The 24,945-nt window shown below is 45.3% G+C and overlaps 1 protein-coding gene and 1 long non-coding RNA gene across 3 annotated transcripts in view; one reads left to right on the forward strand and one right to left on the reverse strand.

Annotated features, from left to right (window-relative positions):
• Window positions 1-264, reverse strand: part of GPD1L (glycerol-3-phosphate dehydrogenase 1 like) — a 57,083-nt gene extending 56,819 nt beyond the window's left edge. The window contains exon 1 of the mRNA XM_086720575.1: window positions 39-264. Within this exon, the coding sequence (XP_086576701.1) occupies window positions 39-85 (47 nt within the window). The 5' untranslated portion in view covers window positions 86-264. The remainder of the gene's footprint in view (window positions 1-38) is intronic.
• A 120-nt stretch (window positions 265-384) lies between these two features.
• The window catches only part of LOC147577096 (uncharacterized), an 89,444-nt gene continuing 64,883 nt past the window's right edge, over window positions 385-24,945 (forward strand). The window contains exons 1-3 of one of the 2 annotated variants that reach the window (XR_015256015.1): window positions 385-1,813; window positions 13,880-13,982; window positions 19,748-23,894. This is a non-coding gene — a long non-coding RNA (uncharacterized LOC147577096). Of the gene's footprint in view, window positions 1,814-13,879; window positions 13,983-19,747; window positions 23,895-24,945 lie in introns of those variants that run through there. The other variant, XR_015256016.1, reaches the window with a different exon arrangement.

Raw genomic sequence — 24,945 nt, forward strand, 5'->3', positions numbered from 1 at the left:
GGAGGCGGAGCCCGCGCCGCCGGCCCGCCGCCGCTCACCAGTTCCCCGAGCCCACGATGCACACTTTCAGGGGAGCCGCTGCCATCGCCAGGCTGGAACGCAGCAGCCCGGCCCGTGCCTCCCCAGCCGGCCGCCCGCCTGCCTGCCTCCGCGCCCACGGCTTTGCCCACAGCGGCTCGCGAGGGCCCCGCCCCTCCCGCCTCTCCGCCAATGGCCGCGACCACCGCCGCCCGGGCGCCCCGGGCCACAGCTGACAGCCTGGGAGGGCCCGCCCAGCCACTCCCGAGAACCACTGCGCACGCCTGAGCCTGGCCGGCCTCCGGGCTCGGCTCCGGCGCCGACCCGCCCCTGCCCGAGGCATGCCGGGACTTGTAGTCCACGCCCCGCCGCCCTCCGCAGCCGCGTGCCCCCGGACCGCGGCCGCCGCCGCGCCACGTGCAGACGTGGGTTTTTGCGCCGCTGCTGTCTCGCAGCGCCAGGGGCTGCAGTTCCTTCCCCGCAGAGCAAACCCTTCTGGACCCGGCGTGGTGCCCACCCCGGCTCGCGTTCTTCTCCCCACGCGGGAAGAGCGGCTAGGCTGCAGCTTGGAACCGAGAGGATCCCAGGGTGACTCTAGAGTCGACCGACCTGGACCAGAGCGCAAAATACCCACACCTGCCTCTTGAGGCTCTGCCTCGTTGGTGGAGACAGGAAACAGCCTGGCACCCCTTGAACTGCGTAGTGAATTTGTGTTTTCTGGGGCCTTCTGGACGTAGCTGGACTGTACCTGAGCTTCAGGATGGACACTTTTTGGGTAGTCAAGAGAGAGAGGCCTGGGCACCTGCGGCATCGCACTCCCCCACTTGCTTGGCAGGACGTGCCTCCTCGTTATCTTTGCCCCAGGATTCCTGGAGAGCTTGTGGGTCTGAGGCTACTCCTTCCTAACAAATAGAACATTCTTGATTCATTCTGAGTGTCACTTTCCCCCAGGCACCGTGCTAGACGCTGGGTTACGCAAGTGGCTCTCTGGAGCTTTGAAAAATCGCCGTGCCCGGGCACCACCCCAAATCATCAGAATCTCCCGGGATGGGACGCAAGCATCAGAATTCTTTCCAGTTCAAGATGATTGCAAAAGGCAGTAAAGAGAACCAAAGAGCTTAAAAATCAGTGAGACTGGCTGAAGAAACGAATGCTCTAATCCCTAGAAAAGTACTAGGCCCGTTATGTTTGATGCCCAGAGGATTAACAATTATTTTTGTTTTCATTTTTGCATCGTACGAAAGATTTATGTTTATTACTTACGCTGTTTATTTAAGGGAATACTTAAAGGAGTGGGTGAGACAGATTTTCTCCATTCCTTCACTGATGGTTTGCTCTCAATTATTTGAGCTAATGGAAAGACATCTAGGCAGGGATGATATGAAAAATAGGCTTTTCAAGCTTTATTAGTTTTTTCTTGCATTTTTGTTAGGAGATGAGGTTGTCAAATAATGAATTTATGGACTTGGGGAGTATCCATGCATTGCAAAAATTCATACCAAGTGATCCATTTTTCGCCTTTGCCTGAACGTTTTATACCTCATCTGGAAACTCCTGTTCGCTAATGTCGCAATGACACCTGCATGGTAATGAGCTGCCGGCTATTCTGTGGGTACATCCTTCAAAGCCTTGTCACCCAGTGTTTACTGAGGACCCGATATGCACCACACATTGTGCCAGAACATAGTGAGTCCTCATTTATTTCTACAGACCGGTTACAAAGACTAAGACAAAAACTAAATAGGTGAAACCCGTGAACATAATGTTGAGAGAATAAAGCAAGTCAGAAGAGAAGGTAAGCGATGTGATTCCATTTCTATTATTATAGAAACAGGCAAAATTACACGTGTCAGTAGGGATACATACATGCATCGTAAAACTGTAAAGGAAGACGAGGAAAAGACGAACACGAAATGCAGGATTGCGGTTAGGGTGGAGGGGAGGGTTGGTTATTCTTTGTAACTTCTGCATATATTATAAACACTTTTTTTTATTTTTTTTAACGTTTATTTATTTTTGAGACAGAGAGAGACAGCATGAACGGCGGAGGGTCAGGGAGAGAGGGAGACACAGAGTCCGAAGCAGGCTCCAGGCTCCGAGCTGTCAGCACAGAGCCTGACGCGGGGCTTGAACTCACGAACCGTGAGATCATGACCTGAGCCGAAGTCAGACGCTTAACCGACTATAAACACTTTTTTTTTTTTAATTTTTTTTTTCAACCTTTATTTATTTTTGGGACAGAGAGAGTCAGAGCATGAACGGGGGAGGGGCAGAGAGAGAGGGAGACACAGAATCGGAAACAGGCTCCAGGCTCTGAGCCATCAGCCCAGAGCCTGACGCGGGGCTTGAACTCCCGGACCGCGAGATCGTGACCTGGCTGAAGTCGGATGCTTAACCGACTGCGCCACCCAGGCGCCCCTATAAACACTTTTTAATACATGGGTAATAAACATCATGGGGGTGGGGAGAAGATACAGTTTAGAAGAGTAACGAAAGCCAATTTTGACGTAGCTGGTTTTCTGACCTGCTTGTGGTCATCGGAGGTGGCGATGCGGACATTGATTGGCCTTCTGTGTATCACCTGCCCCAAGAGGTTCCAGAAGCCTGGAAGATGAGTTAGCCAGTCTCATCGTGCCAGGGCTGACTCTTCCAGGAACTGGAGAAGCCTGGAGCACATATACGATGTGATGCGTGGAGAAGGTGTCTCTGACAGCTGCTGTGCGTGTGTATCGTGGTAACAACTGGCTCGGCAGCTAGAAGAAGCCAGGCAGCACTTTGGAAACTCAGCCCAGGAAACTCTACAGCCAGGTCACTGATTTCATGAAGTACACTTTTTATTTTCTGCATTACAGGAGTCGGTGACCACAGTATTGTTTTTAATGTAACTAGATCCTCCATTCCTCTGGCTCCAGAGCACATTTTTCGCAGTTGTGTTAAGCCCTTCCCACCAACCTCCTACACAGGCGCTAACACCCTCCTCTAGGCCCTTCTGACTTCCACTGGCTGCTGGGTCCCAGAGCCAATGCTGCACATTACATGACAGCAGCCTCCCATTTGCGGGTAGTACGATCTGTTCTGGTTATCGCTTGCTGCGTAACAAACCACCCCCAGACTTAGGTCTTAAAAAAACAACCACATTCAATTATTTAGTCCCCGAACCTGCGGTGTAGGCCAGGCTCGGAGGGGAAGGGTCATTCCACCGTGGGGACGGACGGGCAAATAGGACTGGAGGGTCCATCTCCCAGAGGGCTTGTTCCCACGGCTGGCTAGTTAGTGTTGGCTGCTAGCTTGGGGCTCAGCCTCCGCTGCGGGCTGCAGTCCTGTGGGCCTGAGTCTTTGTGTGGACCTCTCCGGAAGAAGCGTCCCCGTGGCAAAGTGCCTGGGCTCCACCAGCAAGCATCCAGAGAGAACTGAAATGGAAGTTGCCAGTTTCTTAAGACCTGAACCCCCAAATTGTCACAGCCTCACTTCTGATCTTTTGGTCAAGAAATCACAGAGCCCAAATTCTAGGGAAAGGGACATATAACGAATCCTTCCAATTAAAGTAAGCCAGATTAAAAAAAGAAGTTATTAAAATTATAAGGAAAAGAAAATACATGTATAGTACTCTGCTGTGTTTATTGAAACATAAAGTCATGGGTTTGAACTGAGCAGGTCCACTTATAGGCAGATTTTTTTCAATAAATGTGCATACAGTACTGTAAATGCTATTTTCTGTTCCTTACAATTTTCTGAATAACATTTTCTTTTATTTTGTTGTAAGAATATAGTGTATAATATACATAACATACAAAATATGTGTTAATTGACTGTTTATGTTGTCAGTAAGCCTTCCGGTCAACAGTAGGCTATTAGTAGTTGAGTTTGGGGGGAGTCAAAAGTTATATAGGGATTTTCAACTGGCGGGGGCAGGGAGGGGGGGTTCGTCAGCACCGCTAATGCCTTGCCTTGTTCAAGGATCAACTGTGTATTTTCATACCTCAAGTGAGGAAATTGGGGCACAGACTCCAAAAAGACTTTCTAAACTTCCTGTGGGGAGTCAGGGCCAGCCTTTTTGTTGTTGTTTTTTTTTTTTTTTAATTTTTCTTTTTTAACATTTATTTATTTTTGAGACAGAGAGAGACAGAGCATGAACAGGGGAGGGTCAGAGAGAGAGGGAGACACAGAATCTGAAGCAGGCTCCAGGCTCTGAGCCATCAGCCCAGAGCCCGACGCGGGGCTCGAACTCACAGACCGCGAGATTGTGACCTGAGTTGAAGTTGGACACTCAACCGACTGAGCCACCCAGGCGCCCCAGGGCCAGCCTTTTTGGATTCCATATCCTATCTATACTCATCTAACTATGCATTCATTCAATACATGTTCACTGAGCACCTACTATGTGCCAGTCACTGTACTGCGTCCCAGGGATTAAATATTAGACAAGAGAGGTGGGGTCCCTTCCCTCTTAGAAACTTAAATTTAGAGGGAGATAGAGGCCAATTAAGAAATAATTACCCTATGGTGTGGTAAATGCTACTGGTTTACTATGGCAGCCCAGGGAGGAAAAAAAAAAAAACCACGCCGGTCCCAGACTTTGGGTTTCTGGAAAGGCTTCTCAAATAAAGTAAGATTTCTGCTGAAGCCTGAAGGGAAAGGTGGTGTCAGCAACATGAGGGGGCGGGAGTGCACAAGTGAGCCCTTCCAGGCAGAGGGAACAGCATAGGCAAAGATTCAGAGACTAGAGAGAGAATGACATATTCAGGAACTGAGAGGAGGTCAGTGTGGATGGAGGGAAGGACAAATCACCAGCTTGTGTCATGCGAAGAGTCCTCTGGATGAATTAATTCGTGGGAGGAGGGTCAGGAGGCAGAGGCCAGGGAAGAGCCTGCTGTGGTATTCTCTATGAGAAATGACAGTGGCTTAGACTAGGGTGGAGAGACCCATGTGGTGGGGATGGTGATGGGGAGGAGTCAGTGAAACTGAGACGTACCTAGGAAGCAGAAAAATAAGACTGACTACTTTCTTGAGTGGAAAGAGGAAGGAATCTAGCGGGCTTGGGCAAATGAACGAATATCACTTGCTAAAACAGGGAAAGAGGAATGGATCTGGAGAGAAGGATGGTGAGCTCTGGACAAGTTAAGCTTAAGGAGGGGTGCCTGGCTGGCTCAGTCATTTGAACGTGCACCTCTTGATACGAGGTTGTGAGTTTGAACCCCACCTTGGGTGTAAAGATTACTTAAAAAATAACATCTTTACAAAAAAGAGAAAAGGTAAGCTTGAGGAGTCCATTTGGTATTCAAGTTCAGATTTCAAGGAGGCATTTGGTCTGAGATAGACTCAGACCAGAGTCTATCTGTTCAGCACCTCAGTCGTCCACACCAAGTGACACTACTGGCCCTGGCTACCTTCTACATCTTCTACATCTGGTTTTCTTTTTCCTGTGCTTTTGTTTTGCTGCTGTAATTTTTGAGTTTGAACAGATTAGCTCTGGGGGGAGGGGGTTTCCACAGCGTGAGGGGGAACCAAGAAAATTTTAAATACAGTGTATTTAAAAGCTGAACAGGAGCTTTTGTTTCTGTTTTTTTCTTTTCTTTTCTTTCCTCCTTTCTCTTCAGAGAGGGGATCTGAAGTAGCTGGTGTGTCCAGTTTCATGAAGGCTGCTTCAATAGCTTGGCTGAAGGAATTTTGGAAACTGGGCACAGGAACACGGTCTGAGTTATCACTCTCCCCATGAGTTTGCAATTCATTAGCATATAAGTGGAAAGTCCAGTGGTCGGTGCCTAGAACAATGCCAGGCACAGAGTGGATGCTCAGTAAATGTTTGTTGAACGAAAGTGATTGAGATCACTCAAAAGGGCCAAGTAACAAAGCAAGACGAACCAGGACAGGATTCTGAAATGGACTAAATAGTGCAAAGAAAGTCTAAAGCAGAGGAGTCTGAGAAGATAAGGAGGTGCAAGAACGTAAAGTATGGAAGACAGCATTTCAAGAAGGAGGGATGCTCGTAAGAAGGTTTGAGAGTGGTAAGGTAAGATACAGCTGGAGAAAGACGGCTGCTGGCAGAGCCCCTGGGTATGGTTGTGCAGGTAGTGCACTGCACCATGCCAGTGAGCACAATGGACATTGTGGATATGGCAGATTGGTATGCTTAAGATGACCATTTTCTGACAGATGGAAGCAAGTGCCTTGACAGAGGGACACCTTTCCTAGTCCACACAAAGGTATTTTATGGGTTAGCTACCACCCTGGTTGCTGGTGACCCTGGTGAGAATAGTTTCTCTTCAGTTTGTGCACAGAGTATCAACCCAGCTTGCAGTGAGTGGAAGTATAAATGGAAGGCAAAGAAGTGGAGCTCGAGGGGTGCCTGGCTGGCTCAGTCGGTTAAGCGTCCAACTCTTGGTTTAAACTCAGTTCATGATCTCATGGTTTGTGAGTTTGAGCCCTGCATCAGGCTCTGTGCTGACAGTGCAGAGACTGAGTGGGATTCTCTCTCTGTCTCTCTCTGCCCCTCATGTGCTCCCTCTCTTCTCTCTCTCTCAAAAAAAAAAAAAAAAAAAAAGTGGAGCTTGAAATTGTGCAGACAATGTTTTCTAGAAATTTGCCTGACAATAGAAGATAAGAGATAGGGACATATGGGAAGAGAAAGGCAAAACTAAAGAGAAATAGGAAGAAATCTTAGGATGTGGGAGTTTTGTTGTTGGTTTTGGTTTTGGTTTGGTTTTATGTGTAAAGGCTAGAACAGTTTATGTGGAAGAGGTTAGAACATGTTGAATACTCTAGGTAGAAGTGAGTAGAGAGGGAGAGATTGAAAATACAGGACACAAGTGAGAAAGTGAGAGAGGGATTAGCCTTAAGTTAGATGAGACTCTTTGAGGAGGGCATACCTGAGTGAATTAAAGAAGCCAGTCATGGGAAGATGGATAGAAAAGCATTGCAGAAAGAGAGAATAGCCAGTGCAAAGGCCCTGAGGCAGTAAACAGCCTGTGTTTTTGAGGAACAGAAAACTGTAATACAGTAAACAAATGTGAGAAGACAAAATTTCAATCATAAAAGGTAGTCAGGCCCTATTAAACTGTAGGGCTCCGTGGACCATGGTATAAAAAAAAGGGGGGGGGGTATTTTCTGCCAACCAAATCTGGGACAACACAAGCATCAAAATAAATAATAACAGTAATAAACTTAAACACTTTGGGTTTTTTTGTTTGTTTGTTTTGAGAGCGACAGAGCATGAGCTGGGGAAGGGCAAAGAGAGGGAGACACAAGATCAAAGCAGGCTCCAGGCTCTGTGCTGAGCCCTGGGCTTGGAGCCTGCTTGGGATTCTCTCTCTCTCTCTCTCTCTCTCTCTCTGTCTCTCTGTCTCTCTCTCTTCCTCTGCCCCTCTCCTCTGCTCTCTCATGCACTCTCTCTCAAAAAAAAAAAATTGAGGGGCTCCTGGGTGGCTCAGTCGGTTAAGCGTCCGACTTCAGCTCAGGTCATGATCTCGCAGTCTGTGAGTTCGAGCCCCACATCGGGCTCTGTGCTGACAGCTCAGAGCTGGAGCCTGTTTGAGATTCTGTGTCTCCCTCTCTCTCTGACCCTCCCCCATTCATGCTGTCTCTCCCTGTCTCAAATAAACATTTAAAAAAAAAATTAAAAATTGATATTTTTACTTATTTTGAAGTCTGACACAGAATTGCCATTTTTTAAAAATTTTTTTTTAATGTTTATTTATTTTTGAGACAGAGAGAGACAGAGCATGAACGGGGGAGGGGCAGAGAGATAGGGAGACACAGAATCGGAAGTGTGCTCCAGGCTCTGAGCCATCAGCCCAGAGCCCGATGCAGGGCTCGAACCCACGGACTGTGAGATTGTGACCTGAGCTGAAGTCGGACGCTCAACCGACTGAGCCACCCAGGCGCCCCAGAATTGCCATTTTTGAAATTTTTCCAAATAAGCACATAAACTGTTGCCCTGTACTATTCCATTTCATTTCCTCTTAGCATATTTATTTTAACAACCTCAGTCCTATTATTTTAATTTAATCAATACCTTTTTTGAAGCATTAATGAATTCATATGGTTCAAAACCCAGAAGGATTGGAACAGTATGTAGTGAAATTGTTTCCCTGCCTTTTTCCAGAGGTGTCCCAGTTCCCTCCCTTAAGGAAACCCTTGTTACCAGTGACTTGCATATCCTTCCAGGAATCTTCCACAAATAGACAAATGTATTTTTCTTTTCCTCCTCTTAATATTTTACACATTCGTCCTGTTACTTGCCTTTCTACTTAACATTATTTCACATTAAAAACATCAGTCAGGGTGCCTGGGTGGCTCAGTTGGTTGAGTGTCTCACTCTTGATTTTGGCTCAGGTCATGATCTCATGGTCACAGCATTGAGCCCCACATCGGGCTGTATTCTGAGCCTGTAGCTTGCTTGAGATCTTGGGATCTCTCTGCCTCCCTCTCTCTGTCTCTGCCCCCCTCCCACTCACATGCTCCTGCTTTCTCTCTCTCTCAAGATAAATACATAAACATTTAAAAAAGTCAGTCAATGTCAAACAATTGGCTGTACGTAATGAAAACTTGAAAATGGAAAGCAGAAATGTAGCTGTTTAGAAAATTCTCTCTGAAGTCTCTGTTTTTTCTCGTTACTTTAAAGCACTGCAGACTTTTTCACAGGTATTGGTTAAATTCATTCTTCTAATTCCAGGGAGGACTTCTACTTGGTCTGCCCTGGAGACACATTTCATCCACTCCGTCCTCCCAGTACACATCCCCCACCACTTTGCTTCCTAATGATACGACGTACAATCCCCGATGGTGACATTGGTTCTTGGTACAACTGGCTTGAAATGAAATTGCCCATCTATCAGATTGCTACTGAAAGTCTAATGAGAAATTACAGATTTTTGGCTGAAACAATGCCTCATTCTGGAAACTTATATGGCCTTTTATCTCACTTACTTGGGGAATAGAGACATAACGGATAAAAGACGGTCTTGGCTGCTTGCAGGAACCAAACAGAGCCCCAGACGTTGAGCATTAACGTGTTCATATCAGTTGTAATGTGCTCACCTCAAGGTTTTTTTTTTTAATTATCGAAGGGCCTGGGCACCAGGTTTTATTGACAGACTGCATCTTTTCACCAGTCCCTTAGATTGGGACAGTGTAAGGATCTGTCCCTTCTTTTAAACATCGCACCGCTATAACCTACCTTTACCTTAGGACCCAGTTCTTGGCCAAGCGCTGGGTGTTACCATCGATTATATCTGGGGAACCGGCTAGCTTGGATCCCTTGGAGAACGTAGGAGTTTTAAAGATGAACTTTCTAGACTTAGTATTGTACCTTACCAGAGAAAAGCAGGGATATCTATTCCATTTCTGTTTGGGTGAAAATCAAATACCAACTAGCATTTGTTTCTAGAGTTGAGCCTTGTTCATTGGCTGATTCTACAGGTATTTCCTGAACTCCTGCCATGTGCCAGAATTGACAATACAATGTTGACTAAACGAAACAAAGTTCACAGTCCAAAAGGAAGGTTAGATAAAGAAACAAGTATCTTCTATGGAGTCCAGCCCCATATTGTTCTGATAAGAGACAGGGGGCTCTGGGAACAGATGGGAGCCATGCCAAGCTGGACCCAGGGCACCAGTAAGACTTTCTGGAAGAAAGATTTCTGAAGTGAAGGTTGAGTACAAATTAAATAGGAGAAAGAGTTTCTGAGGTAGAGAGAATAGCATACACGGAAGCTTGAAGGCAGAAGAAAAATAACCATCGGTTCCTCTGAGGACCTGAAAATTCAGTAAACAGAGGACAGACCAACAGGTAAAGACAGATGAGGCCAACCAGTGGACAGGGGCCAGGTAATGTGGGGTTTTGTTATAGGGGTTTGGGTTTTATTTTGGAGGCAGTGGGAGAATATTGAAGTGTTTAGGCCGAGTGATGTAGTCACATGTCTTTTATTTTTTATTTATTTTTTTAATGTTTATTTATTTTTGAGACAGAGAGCGAGCGAGCACATGTGCGGGTGGAGGAGGGGCAGAGAGAGAATCCCAAGCAGACTCTGTGCTGTCAGCACAGAGCCCGATCAATACAGGGCTCGATCCCACAAACAGTGAGATCATGACCTGAGCCGAAATCGAGAATCGGATGCTTCGCCGACTGAACCACCCCAGCATCCCAGTCATATTTGTCTTGTAAAAGATCACTCTGGTTGTCGCAAAGAGAATGTTTTAAAAAAGCAACGTAGGGGCGCCTGGGTGGCTCAATCGGTTAAGCGTCGGACTTCGGCTCAGGTCATAGTCTCGCGGTTCGTGAGTTCAAGCCCCGCGTCGGGCTCTGTGCTGACAGCTCAGAGCCTGGAGCCTGCTTCGGCTTCTGTGCCTCCCTCTCTCTCTCTGACCCTCCCCCGTTCATGCTCTGTCTCTCTGTGTCTCAAAAAATAAATAAACGTTAAAAAAAAATTAAAGAAAAAAAAGCAATGTAATACACATAGTTTTTAAATGATATTGTACTAAATGATCCTAAATGGAAAGTGATAACCCTTCTCCCAGATTTCACGCCCTGGAAATAACCACTTTCAATTACTTTGCTACTTCATCCATTGATTTCCATATTTCTAAATAATGTTCCTATATTACTATTTCTTTTTTAACGGAAGTGTTGTGTCTAAATAAGTACTGCTTTCATATGGTTCTAGAATAAAACACACAGAAAGTTACATAGTAACGAGTACCTCTCCTACGCCCTCCTCCCAGCCTTCTAGCTCCTACCTAACTCCGCTTTTCTCAGGCGACCGCAGTCATTAGTTCTCTGTGCACGTCTATACACGAGAAAATAACAAGATATGTTTACTTGCTCTGCCTTTCCTTTTTTTTTCCACACAAAACGTGGGAGAGTATCTTGTGTCAGTCGTGATAGATAAAGTAGGACGTGTTGCAGTAATAAACAGCCCAAACGTCGAAGCGGCTTCTTTCTCACGCATGTTCCATGGCCATCCTAGGTGCTGTCACATTGTCCCCACCTGCACTGGCGACCCAACAGAGCCTCTGTCATCGGGAGCAGCATGTTTGCAATGCTAAGGGGCAGGGAGGATGACAAATTTCTCACTGGCCCCTACAGCCTTCCTCCCAGAGGTGACCTCTCTCATTTCCGCTCCCATTCATTGACCAGAGCATGTCACAGACCTGGCAGTTTCAAGGGGGCAGGAACGTGCAAACTTACCACCGCCCAGGAATCAGAGTTCCAGACACGCTGGCGAGCAGCCCTGACAGTGACCTTTTTTACGTACCGTTCTGCAAATTGCTCTTTTCAGCTAAGAAATAACTGCATCATTTCACGCCCAAATCACCTCCGATGTTTTGCAATTACATTGTAAAATGAGGGGTGCCTGGCTGGCTCAGTTGGCAGACTGTGTGACTCTTGATCTCTAGGTCGTGAGTTCGAGCCCCACCTTGGGCACGGAGCCTACCTAAAAAACAATAATACAACTAAAAATAAATAAATAGGGGCTTCTGGGTGACTCGGTTAATCTTCCGACTCAGGCCTCAGGTCATGATCTCACAGATCAGGAGTTCGAGCCCCGCGCTGGGCTCTGCGCTGACAGCTCAGAGCCTGGAGCCTGCTTCTCCCTCTTTCTCTGCCCCTCCCCTGCTCGTGCTCTGTCTGTCTCTCTCAAAAATAAATAAACATTAAAATTACATAAAAAAGAAATATTTCATTAATTACGCCACTTGTGTAGCCAGAGCATCTTTGCTCTTTTTTTAAAGCAGATGGACATTTGCATTATTTCTGGTATTTCCTTTACCAAAAATGCTACAGTGAATATTCCCATGTTGTCTTGCGTGCATATAAAGATACCTCCAGGATAACTTCCTGTAAGCGGCAGTGCTGGCTCAAAGAGTGGACGGACACCTTTGTGGTTTTGAGAGGTCAGGCCAGTTCACGCTGTTCCCAGCAACGTGTGACAACACGTACGTCCCCACAGCCTTGCCAACGTGTGCCAAAAGCCACCCTTGGGGGAATTCACCAGTCTGACAGGTGAACACATTCTCATTGTACTTTTTCCTTGCGTTTCTTTAACTGTGAATGTGGTTTTCCGCTACTCCTTGATTTTTTAGGATTCAGATGTCTTCTTTTTTTTTTTTAATTTTTTATTGCATTTGTTTATTTTTGAGAGACAGAGAGAGACAGCACAAGCCAGGGAGGGACAGAGAGAGAAGGAGACACAGAATCCGAAGCAGGCTCCAGGCTCCGAGCCATCAGCACAGAGCCCGACGCAGGGCTCAAACCCACGGACTAGGAGATCATGACCTGAGCCGAAGTTGGATGCTCAGCCGACTGAGCCACTTGGGCGCCCCAGAATTCAGACGTCTTCTAATAATAAATGAGGATTCACTTCATCAATACTATCCCCCCACCTCTTGACACACACATACTTCCTCCCCCACACCCTCTCTGTTCCATAGTTACATCACGGTCTGGGGTCAATTCAGTAATCAGTTTGCCTTATTATGACAGGTGAGCATAATTAGCTATCCTCCAAGAAGTGTATTATAATCAGATATCCTCTTTATACTCTTTTCCCCCATCCCTGAACTTAATAATTGTTTTTTTAATTTTTTTTTAATATTTATTTATTTTTGAGCGAGAGAGACAGAGAGCTTGAGTGAAGGAGGGACAGAGAGAGACACACACAGAATCTAAAGCAGGCTTCAGGCTCCGAGCTCTGCACGCAGCCCAGCCCTGGGCTGGAACTCACAAACCATGAGATCATGACCTGAGCCGAAGTCAGACACTTAGACTGAGCCACCCAGGCGCCCCAGTAATTGCTTCTTTGTTTTAACACATATTTTTTTCTACTAATTCTTAAAGTTTTTCTCATTTGCTTCATTAGATTGAGTATGTCCCCATCAGTAGTTTTTCCCAAAGAGCAAATGTAATAAATAATTTATTGATTCCATTTTTTCCCCTGGCAATTTCTTTCCCAAAGCCATATGTCTTTTTTTTTTTTTTTAATTTTTTAAATGTTTGATTTTATATTTGAGAGAGAGACAGAGCTTGGACAGGGGAGGAGGCAGAATCCAAAGCAGGCTCCAGGCTCCGAGCCATCAGCACAGAGCCTGATGCAGGACTCGAACTCAGGAGCAGTGAGAGCATGACCTGAGCCGAAGTCAGACGCTTAACTGACTGAGTCACCCACATGCCCCTCCAAAGCCATGTGTCTTTTATGCCATCTGGCCTGTTTGCTCTTTAAGGCTGTTCTTGGATTCCAAGTCCTCCTATTTCTTGGATTACTCTTTATTTAAGTAAAGCATATCAGTTAGTAACTCCCAGAAAATTGTTTTTCTCTCTTTATTTTTTTAAATGTTTATTTATTTTTTGGAGGTGGAGGGAAGAGAGAGAAGCAGAGAGAGAATCCCAAGCAGTCTCCAATGCTGTCAGCACAGAGCCTGACGTATGGCTCAATCTCATGAACTGAGATCATGACCTGAGCTGAAATCAAGAGTCGCCGTTTAACTGACTGAGCCACCCAGGCGCCCCTGTTTTTCTCTCTTTAATGCCTTTCTTCTGACCTTAGCTTTGATATAGAACTAGTGTGACATTCTTGCATAAAGATCATTTTCTTTCCAAATTACGAAGACACTGCCCCATCAGTGATTGGTATCCAGTGACGTTCTGAAGAAATAACGGTTCAATTCTGAATCTGATTGGTGAAGCATTTTCTGTACTCCAGGGCCCATTCCTCCTTTTCCCTTTAGTAAAGTCACGTCTAACTTTTAGCCTCACTGGAGATTACACTTCCTAGCCTTCCTTATGGTGCTTTCTAGACAGGGGACCAGGTTCTGGACAGGGGACCAGGCTCTGTAGTGTGAGTTGAAACTGTGTTTTCCATTTCAGGTTGTGACCTGGGAAGAATCAGCCTACTTTCCACTTTTCCTTCTTCCCTGTGCTGGGGTGTAGACATAATGGCCCCCTTGAACTCAGAATTGGAAACTAGATGGTAAGGATTCCTGAGCTGGCCTTCCAGCCCTGGACTCAACCTCCGAACTATGACGTTAGTTAGCGATTCATTTCTACTTTGATTATCCACTCCATGTTTCTATCTGTTTCAGATCCTTCCCCCAAACATTGTTCCTTTCTATATGACCTGTTTTTTCCCCTCACTCTGAAAGTTTTAGGATTCATTTTATCCCCCGTGTCCTGAAATGGCATGATTATAACCCCGTCATGGGCCTTTCTAAGTTCAGTGATGCATTTTCAATCAGAATTACTGTGTTTTTCAGTTCTGTGAATTTTTTTTTTTTGTCTCATTTCTTCAACAAGTAGCTCTTTCCCATTTTCTCCGTGGTTTCTCTCTGAAACTTTGCTCATGTAGCATATGTCATTCCTCATTTCTGTTTGCCTGTCCCACGCTCACTTTCTGGATTTTATCTTTCAACTCTTTTTGGTGTTTTTTGTTTTGTTTTGTTTTAATTTTTTTAATGTTTATTTATTTTTGAGAGAGTGAGAGACAGACAGAGCACGAGCAGGGGAGGGTCAGAGAGAGGGAGACACAGAATCTGAAGCAGGCTCCAGGCTCCAGGCTCCGAGCTGTCAGCACAGAGCTGACATGGGGCTCAAACTCACAGTCTGCAAGATCATGACCTGAGCTGAAGTCGGATGCTTAACTGACTGAGCCACCCAGGCGCCCCAGTTTTTGTTTTTGTTTCTTAAGGCTATGTTGTTTTCAGCTTCCAAGAGTTCTTTCTCATTATTCTTTTTAACTCTTTGAAAATATTAAATGTAGGGTGTTGTCTTTCAATGTGTTGTTGTTTTTACTTTACCTTACTTGCGTTGTCTCTCATGTTGGAAGCTTTTTCCGATGTTGGATGGTGTGTGCTATGTGGTTCATATTTAAGAGTGAGGTGTCTCTAGAGGTGCCTAGGTGGCTCAGTCAGTTAAGTGTCCGACTCCTGACCTCGGCTCAGGTCATGATCTCCCAGTTTGTGAGTTTAAGCCCCACACTGGGTTTTGCAATAACAGCTTGGAACCTGCTTGGGATTCTGTCCTCCCTCTCTCTGCCCTTCCTCTGCTCTCTCGCTCTCTCTCTTAAAGTAAATAAACTAAAAAAAAAAAAAAAAGAGTGAAGCAGCTCTAGATACGTTGGCAGGGCTTGTCAACAGAGGGTGACTGGGTGGCAAACAGGTTCTTTTGACAGGCACGCCCAAATGTCCGTTTCCTGATGACTTTTCTCCAGAGCACACTAATTTCTCAAGAGGAGGGTTCTATAGTTTCCTGGTTGGGGGCAGGGGAGGGGGGACATATATCTCACCCTCGAACTTGTGGAAAGGAGGGACATCACCCCTACACTCCAAACCAGCTTTCATTTGTAAAAGTGTTATTGATTCACTTTAGCAAGTCACGGATTATGACGTATGCATGTTCTAATACACGTGTGTTTGTTTATTCATTTAACCAATATTTATAAAGAGTCCTCCACTCTGTGTATGCGTATGTGTTTGAGAGAGAGAGAGAGAGAGAGAGAGAGAGAGAGAGAGAATGAGATTCGGGGAGAGAGGGAAAGAGATACTGGGAAGACAAAATTTCTGTCTTGGCTTGCAGCCGATGTGATCACCATGTATGTCCGGGTAATGACTGTGGTAATGAGGACAGCATAGAGGCACCGGGGCAGTGCTAGGCAGGGAGGTCATCTGCGGGAAGGAGTCCAGTGGGGAGGGACTCTACTCCCTTCTGCTTATTTCACAGATACCGAGTTTTCTTTCCTGCTTGCCCCGATGATATATTATAGACTAATATGCTTTGATAAAAGCTTTGACATGTCAAGACCCCTATCGGTCATTCATACCTTGGTATTGATTCCATTAACCAGGTAATCACTTACACTTAACTAAACTGTGGAACGTCAAATGGTAAGAAACAAAGATCTCTAAACGCCGATGTATCTGCGAAAGCTGAATATATCTGCTCGCCTGGAAAAAGCTATGTTGTCCAGGTCTGATGTCCCAGAGCGGACACCAAAAGGACTAGATACAAACAAAAAAAGGAGCAAGCAACAACTAAGGCAGTCTTGTGAGCTCATGTCTCTGGGCGGTGCACAAGGAGGATTATAAATTCTTCCTTGGGAACGGTCACCTTCCTTCCAGGCACCGCATCACTGAGTCTGGGAAGCTTGGATTCAAATAGGTCCAGGAGGGTTTCTGTAAGATTCTGGTGGGCCCAGAACAGGATTCAGCAGACAGGATTGTTTGAAGATGACTGAAACTTAGCAGGGTTTTCTTGTTGTTTGGTTTTGTTTTTAAACAGGGACCACGTGCTTACAGAAATGTGGAGTGGGCCAGGCAATTTTGCAAGCAGGTGGAGGTTCTCCAGGTGGGACATTCCTGAGTTAGGTAGAGCACTAAGGGGCTTGGAATAAAGGAAGTGGCCTCTGGCAGTGTGAGAGGGATGTAGGGAAGGGAAGCATGCCTGTTTGGAAGAGGAACTTAAACTTTGCGGCTTTATCTAGATTCTTAGGGACACCCTCCTCCCCTACTTCTAAAAATCTTCTTTGGGTGATCTTGGCTCCCTTCCATGCAGTAAAGAGCAAGTTGAAAAGCTGATTACCATTTAGATGAATCAGAAGGAACTCACCCAGTCCTTTTGGGCAGGTGTACCCATTCAGACACCTTCTTTCTCTCTAGATGGTCTCTTTCCATTGCCTTTCTCTGCCTTGGGTCTTTGTTCTCATTTTCCTATTCCACATTCTCTCTCCCTACTTATTCCCACGTTTTAATTTCCCTGTGCTGCCCAGGATCCACCCCTGTGACGTTTCCTGAGCTGTACGTTTCCTCTATTACTGTAAGGTCAAGATCCTTCACCTCTATCACCTTTGAACTTCAGGAAATTGTACCAAATGTGGAACAGATTGATGAATGTCTTCATAGATAAAGATCTCTGATAACTTAGTAGAGAGAAAACTGAATATCTTAGCAGAAACATGAGCACGGGATATGAAAAGATCATTTGTAGCAGCAGAAACACAAATGACCAGTAAACATGAAGAAATGTTAAGGATCAGCGGTAGTTCAAACATTGCAAGAGGAAACAACACTACGGTTCAACTTCTTGTCTAGTAGTTGACATAGATGTTAAAAACTTACAGTATGCTAATACCCAACGTTCACGAAGATGGGAGGGAAGGAGCCCTGTCATACTCTACAGATGGGAATACAGAAGTGGCATCATTTCCCAAGACAATAAGTTGGCTTTATTCCACTTCTATTGAAACATCTTAAAGGTGGGCAAAGAGAGATAATAGCGTATTACACATATGTTTAATTATGTATGTAAATAATAAATTAATATCAGTATGTAATATTGTAAAATTAGCAACAACCTAAGTGTCGAACAGTAGGTTATATTATATAGTTTAATGCCATCTAACCATTAAAATGATGTTATGGAAAATAATGATATTAGAATAATCAAGATATATCAAATGAAAAAGTTTATAAAATTATGTGTATATGTATAGGTAGGTATCACCAAATGACAAAACTAAAACAATTTATTTATTTTTTTATTTTTTAATTTTTTTTTTGATGTTTATTTATTTTTGAGACAGAGAGAGACAGAGCATGAATGGGGGAGGGGCAGAGAGAGAGGGAGACACAGAATCGGATGCAGGCTCCAGGCTCTGAGCCGTCAGCCCAGAGCCTGACGGGGGGCTCGAACTCACGAACCGTGAGATCGTGACCTGAGCTGAAGTCGGACGCTCAACCGACTGAGCCACCCAGGCGCCCCCAAAACTAAAACAATTTAATAATGAGTTTGATGTCTTTTAGTTAGGAGAAAACAATTCATGGACTGGGGGAGTACAGTACCTCACAAGGAGTGGAGTTCTCTTCCTGAGGGATCTGAGGCAAGAGCAAGTTTTCTAGAACAGTAGAAGAGGCAATGTGGAAATAGAGCAAGAGTGGCTCAGAGACTGGATTTCCTTGTAAGGCTAACAAGTGCTATTTTCTAGGATAAGGTGAGCTAAGCTAACGCTGAGTCAGAGGACTGTGATTGGTATACGTTGGGTTTCTTTGGTAGGTGTTTCCTGTTTTCCCTAAGTGCTGACTTAGGTTTATGTTTGTGACGTGGACCAGGCCACTGGAGTGGCCTCCATTTTGTGGGTCCCAGGATACAAATTACCTTGATCAGTATACACACACATGCCCCCCCCCACACACACACACACCTGCATGTTAATGGAAAAACAATCAAATGATTGAATACCAAATTATTCAAAATATTAACAGTGGCTATATGTAGGTGATAGAAAACAGATGACCTTTTAAAATTTATCAATGTCTTTTAACTTTGGTATAATGATATGCATTATTTCCAAAGCAAATCAACAACAGTAAAATATTTTCAAGCCAACTAGAATTCAAGTTTCCCTTGGTTCATCCTAGGTGAAGAGTGAGGCAATTATAAGTGGAACAATCACTTACATTTGAAGAGAGGTCCCCAGACCTTAACACAAAGGAAGGAACAAACATTTTTCTTCTGGTTTCATATGATACAGAAGCTCTGTTCCCAAGGGGCAGAAGATACAGAATGACTCTTCCCAAAAGATGGTGAGAATTCCTGATTCTGTTTGAAGAACATAGGATTTCCTTTTTTTTTTTTTTTTTTTTAATGTTTATTTATTTTGAGACAGAGAGAAAGAGAGCATGGGCAGGGAAGGGCCAGAGAGAGAGGGAGACACAGAATCCGAAGCAGGCTCCAGGCTCTGAGTTGGCAGCACAGAGCCCAACATGGCAGCTTGAACTCACCGGCTGTGAGATCACGATCTGAGCCGAAGTCAGCTGCTCAACCAATTGAGCCACCCAGGTGCCCCAGGACATAAGATTTCTGAGCCTCTGCCATTTTAGACCATGCTTTATGGGCTGCCATCAGATAAAGCTGATAAGGACGCAGGGCTGATGGTCTCTTGGTTTCTGGAAGAGAGTCTGGGTGAATTTCCAGAGACAGGACTATAATTTTTGTGGTGAAATCACAAGAAGAGACCTGGGCAGAGACAGAACAGGCTCCCGCAGAAGGGTGGAGATAGATTCTATGTTTCTGTTGATCAGTGCTGCCTCCCGAATAGCACCACCACAACCAATTGAAAAGATAATGCTTAGGGGGCCTGGCTGGTTGAGTCCAAGGAGCATGAGACTCTTGATCTCGGGGTTGTGAGTCTGAGCCCCACCTTGGGTATAGAGAGTACTTAATTAAATAAATAATTAAACTTAAAAAAAAAAAGATAACACTGAGTTTATTGCTGACTGTACATTACCTGCCCAGAGAGCTTTGGCAGTGGCTGGAAGGAGGAAAGTAAGGTTGAAACTGATTTAAGATTGGGACTTTGGCTCATGGTGGTTCTTTCACCGCAAGTGACGTGGTGAGGATTGGTTTAGGATCAGGATACAACCATCTAGGATTGGTGAGGATTTTGAGGTGAAGGATTCAAAGAAGCTTAAGGTGCCAAAGTGTCTGTTGATGGTTTCCCCTGAAGAGTTGATGGGTCTCTCAGGAAGTTCCTGTCATGAACAATCCATCCATTTGTCTGAGCAGAGTCTTCTGGAATAAAAAGGCGTGCTAAAGAGGGCGGTGGGATGCTAACGTTAAATTATTGCGGGGAGTTTCAGTCCTCAGCTCCAAAGTTCTGTGTGGGGGATGGTTTCCACTCTCGAATTTAATGTTGAGAATAAGAGTTCTCATTTTTATATATTTTCGCTCATCTTGCTTTCCCAGGTTGGCTGCCTTACCGGGAAGAGAATACATTGACTGTAGTAAGTACATTCACCTGCCATTTGGATTCCTTTTTTTTTAATTTTTTTTAATGTTTATTTATTTTTGAGACAGAGAGAGACAGCATGAACGGGGGAGGGTCAGAGAGAGAGGGAGACACAGAATCTGAAGCAGGCTCCGGGCTCTGAGCACAGGCTCTGAGCCTCAGCACAGAGCCCGCCACGGGGCTCGAACTCACGGACCGTGAGATCGTGACCTGAGCTGAAGTCGGACGCTTAACCGACTGAGCCACCCAGGCGCCCCCATTTGGATTCCTTATATTAGGTGAGCTCTTATACCAATCAGCCCTGTGTTGTTTTTAATATTTACCGTTTCCTGGCATTTCCTGGATGCTGTGCCTTTGGCCAGTTCCAAGCTCTTTATGTAAACCATTTAATCAACAGATTTTCATTAAACATTTACCACGAGTCAGGTTCTGTGCTAAGCATTCTATATTCACCATTCATTTATTCACTCATTCAACAATTTTTCAATGAATACCTATTCGGTGTCACGCAGAATGCCAGGTGTCCAATAAACAATCATGAACAGGGCACAGCTCCTGTTCGCTGGTAGTTTACGCACCATGAATCTAATCTGCAAAGAAATCCCAAGGGATCTATTGTGTTAATGTTCTTTATGGAGGGGGCTGACTTCCCCGTCTTCCCCGTAGCGTGCCGTGAGCTGGCAGGCGCCGTGCTCAATCTGACTCGGAGGACCCTGCCCTCGGCCTCTGGTGTTTGTTCACCCTGGGCCCGGTCTCTTTGTTGGTTTATGCTCAGGCCCCAAGTTCCAGAGCTGTGGAGCTGAGAGCCTGAACTTAGACCCAGTGCCCTTCCTGGTCTTCGACACGTGGTTCTCAACCCCTTGCTCCTTGGCCAGCCTCCTGTCCCACTGCAGAACTAAATGGGGAACTGCCCCCCCCCCCCTTCCTGGTGCTAAGAAGAGTCAGCAGCCGCCTCTTCCCTCAAGAAGCAGATCAGTTGTCACTCCTAACTTCCTTCGGAGGGAATGCAGTGTCCTGTCACTCTGCTCTTGAAGCACGCCCACTGAGAGGCAGACTTGAATGTAAAAAGTAGAAATGATTCAGGGCTGCAGTTCAGCTTTCGTTATATCCCACTGCAAGGTGTTTGAAAGATTGCTATTGTGCTCATCAAGACCAGGGAATACATAAATATTTTTAGTACATAAACTGCGGTGAATTGAGGTTATCCGAGATACATGACTAACATCAGGACTTGTGCTCTGGCAGTGTGTTCAGGCAAAAAATACAGGGAAAAGGAAGTCTTTTTATTTGAAAGGATTGATTATTTCGCATACTTCTGAAACAGCATGTATAAAGAGAATGGATGGCCTTTGTTTTTACATTTCAAATATTTGCAAAACATGCTGAGGAATAAAAACAGGGGATTAAGGAATTGAGAATTGACAAACCCTATCGTCCTGTCCCGCCTGGAAGTCCATAATATGTCTGCACGTCTTTTGTGGGAGCAAAAAGTGGACAAAAGTGGAAATACTGGCCTGTTGGCCACATGAGTGCTAAGTCCTGGTCTGTGCAGGGAGCCCACACCCCAGCCTTTGCTCTCCCCTTCTGAGCTGTGTATCCTTGGGCAGGTTTCCATGTAGCTTTTGTCAGAGCTTTTGTCTGGCCCAGTGTGAAAAAACTTTCTAAAGCCTAAAGACACTTTATATTATACAAATAGCCATTGTGATTGAAAACACAACCAAAATCCCATAGGGAGATTAGTACTAGATAAGAACATACCTGAGATTAGAGAGCCTTATAAGAAAGAAACTATTTACCCAAGGTGAGGATTGCTAAATGCTTAGTAAAGATCATTAACAGGAGAGGGTTTAATTCTCCCAAGTGTTCTTTCATTTTGTCTTTGGAGGGAAGTGTTGTCATTGAACAACTGCTTTCACAAAAGTTCTGAGCTGTTAGTAAGCATAGGCTACATTAAACCCTTCATCCTGCAAATGGGAAAACCAAGAGCCAGGGAGCGTAAGTGGTTCGACTAAGGAGGCCACACTGTAAATTCGTGTCAGGGCTGAATCAAGAATCCAGGCCTCCAGGGGCACCTGGGTGGCTCAGTCAGTTGAGCGTCCAACTTCGGCTCAGGTCATGAACTCGTGGTTCATGGGTTCGAGCCCCGCATCGGGCTCTCTGCTGTCAGCCTGTCAGTGCAGAGCCTGCTTTGGATCCTCTGTCCCCACCCCCCACCCCCCGCCCCTCCCCCATTTATGCTGTCTCTCTAAAACTAAATTTAAAAAAAGAGAATCCAGGCCTCCAGAGTAGGCCAGGGTTCTTTGTGTGCAGCTCATTTGGTCTTTGCCTCCCTCCGTGTTTACACTTTGGGGTGTCAGGAGCACCCGGGTTCCTGCCCTGATTCTCCTTAGATTATTATGAGTTTCCTCCTGGCTCTCTCCCGCTCACTTCCCTCTTTCTTGTTCCAGCACTACGCTTGCTCTCCCCTCTGCTGCTCCAAATCGGGGCCCAGCCAGGCAAGTGTGAGGCACACAATTTTGATTCTCCTTCTCTTCTACTTTCTCCTATCTCTTTTGACCAGAAATCATTCATCTTGTTTCTCAACAAACAAAACAAAACAAGACAAAACACAACTACCTGCCTACTCTCTCTCTCTAAGTAGGCTCATTAACTTTCTAGGTTGCTAAACCCAGCAACCTGTACAAGACCTGTGCCTTCCTTTGATATAGAACGGCAAAATTTGGCAATTGAGGGGAGAGTGCATTCATTCAAAGGGCTTTAGGCCGTACAGGACCTCAAGGTTTTCCTCCAAGGACTTCGCGTGGGTAGTGCCCACAAAGCACCACCCTACTGTGGATAATTTAAAAAGCATTTGTCCAGGGGCCTCTGGGTGGCTCAGTTGGTTGAGCACCTCACTTCGGCTCAGATCGTGATCTCACCATTTGTGAGTTCGAGTGCTACTGCTTAGGCTCACTGCTGTCAGCCAAGAGCCCACTTTGGATCCTCTGTCCCCCCTCTCTCTGCCCCTTCCCCATTTGTACCATCTCAAAAATAAATAAACATTTAAATAAATAAGTAAATAAATAAATAAGTAGCATTTGTTCATCCCGTCACCCATTTGTGATTTCACTTACATAACGTGTTCATTGCACTCCTGATGCGTGCCAGGCCTGGGGCTGCGTCCTGGGAATACAGTGGTTCAAGGGCAGACGCCATCCTTGCACCCCCAGTCCTTACGGTTTATCTGGAAAACAGATATTAAGTAATTACAATAAGGTCTGATGAGTGACGGTTCTGAGAGGGGACGTACGGGTGCGCAGGGGACAGAGCAGGACGACCTAACTCAGCATAGGCGTCCACAAAGCCCTTCTCGAAGGGGTGCCTGAATGATTCGCAGGACCTGGTGAAAAGGAAAGAGGAGATGGCCGGGGGAGGTCTTAGCGGGAAACTCAGGACAGATTAAGTTCTGAGAGAAGGACAGATTAAGAGCAGGAGAATGCTTGCTCCCAGGTGAAGGGAAGAGGGGAGCACGGCCTCAGACTCCATGCCAAAAAGTTTGGGCTTTGTCCCAAGGTCAGGAGGAGACCATTGCAGTGTTATTTAAGCTGGGAAAGATAGTCAAATTTGCCTTTTTGACCATTAATTCCGGGTGCAATTGGAAAGAATGATGGGGGACAATGGGATACAAGAAGTGGGGCTATCATTACTGCAGGAGAATAACGATGTCCTTGGCTAGGGTAGAGGTGGAAAGCCCCGGGTAGATTTGAGATGCGTATAAATGGCAAAACCTACATGTTTTTGGTAGATGAGCGTGTGTGCACGCTAAGAAAGGGGGAGGAATTGAGAATGATAGTGTCTGTCTTGGGCATCCACTGTGAGGCAAAGGTTGTGAGGCAAAGATGATGAGCTTGTTGGAATCACACTGGATTAACCTATATCCATGCAGGAAGGGGAACAGGGAGGCGCTAACTAGTGCAGAGAAGGCCAGATCTTGTCTGCGTTTACTTATTTGGGGAATTTGCCAGCATTTACTTATGTAATTTTTTTTTAATTCAATCATCAATGTTATAATTTATACATAATAATATATAATTGACTTCTTAGTTATTTTTAATTTTTTAATGTTTATTTATTTTTGAGAGAGAGACAGAGACAGAGACAGAGTACAAGTGGGGGAGGCGCAGAGAGAGAGAGAGAGACACAGAATAGGAAGCAGGCTCCAGGCTCTGAGCTGTTAGCACAGAGCCCGACGCAGGGCTCAAACTCACGAACCGCGAGATCATGACCTGAGCCGAGGTCGGATGCTTAACTGATTGAGCCGCCCAGGTGCCCCGACTTCTTAGTTTTTAAATTGTTTTAGGACATACATATTTGGATATCATCCCCTATTAGCATATATAAAGCTCTCATTACTTTGTGCCTGTAAGTTTTATTGGCGTCGAAGGCACATACAGAAAATCACACATAATGGAAATATAGATACAGCTCATTGGGTTTTCACAAAGGTAATTTTACATCTGTGCACCCACCACCTAGTTTACAGACGCCACCAGATCCACCCCCTGCGCCGAATTCCCACGTGCACCTTCCAGTCACTACCCACTGTCTTGGCCTGTAGAACCCTACGTTAATTTGTCCTGTTTTTAAAATTGATATGCATGGAACATATATATGCATGCAATTTTTTGTGTTGGCTCATCCTTTTAAATGTGTGCTATTTCATCGTATGGCTGCACCATAATTTATTGAACGAGTCCCCTCCAGATGGTATTTATGTTGCATCCATCATTTGTCACCACAGACAAGTGCAGCAATGAACTCTTCATAATAGCCTCAAAATAGTACCAGTAGATCAGGGATGTTTTCCAGCTGCAAGTAACATAAGAACCAACTAAAAGCTGCCTGAACAGTAAGGACATTTATTATCTCACTTAGAAGTCTGGAAGGAAGTGGTTCCAGCCCTGATTAAGGTAATGGTCCAGAGCTCTTATTAGGCCGTTTCTTCCCCTCTTTCTCCTCTGCTGCCCACGGGGTGCTGGCTTTTTCCTCTGGGCTGCCTCCCCTCATGACCCCAGGGTCGCTGCCTTTTGTATTCCTTGTCCTGTGAAATTTCTGTTCATATGTATTTTGCCCATTTTTCGATCAGGCGTTGGGTTTCCTTGGAATTTAATTACTT

This window comes from Puma concolor, chromosome C2 (assembly GCF_028749965.1).
Source record: "Puma concolor isolate L17-30 chromosome C2, mPumCon1.1.hap2, whole genome shotgun sequence".
NCBI lineage: Eukaryota > Metazoa > Chordata > Mammalia > Carnivora > Felidae > Puma > Puma concolor.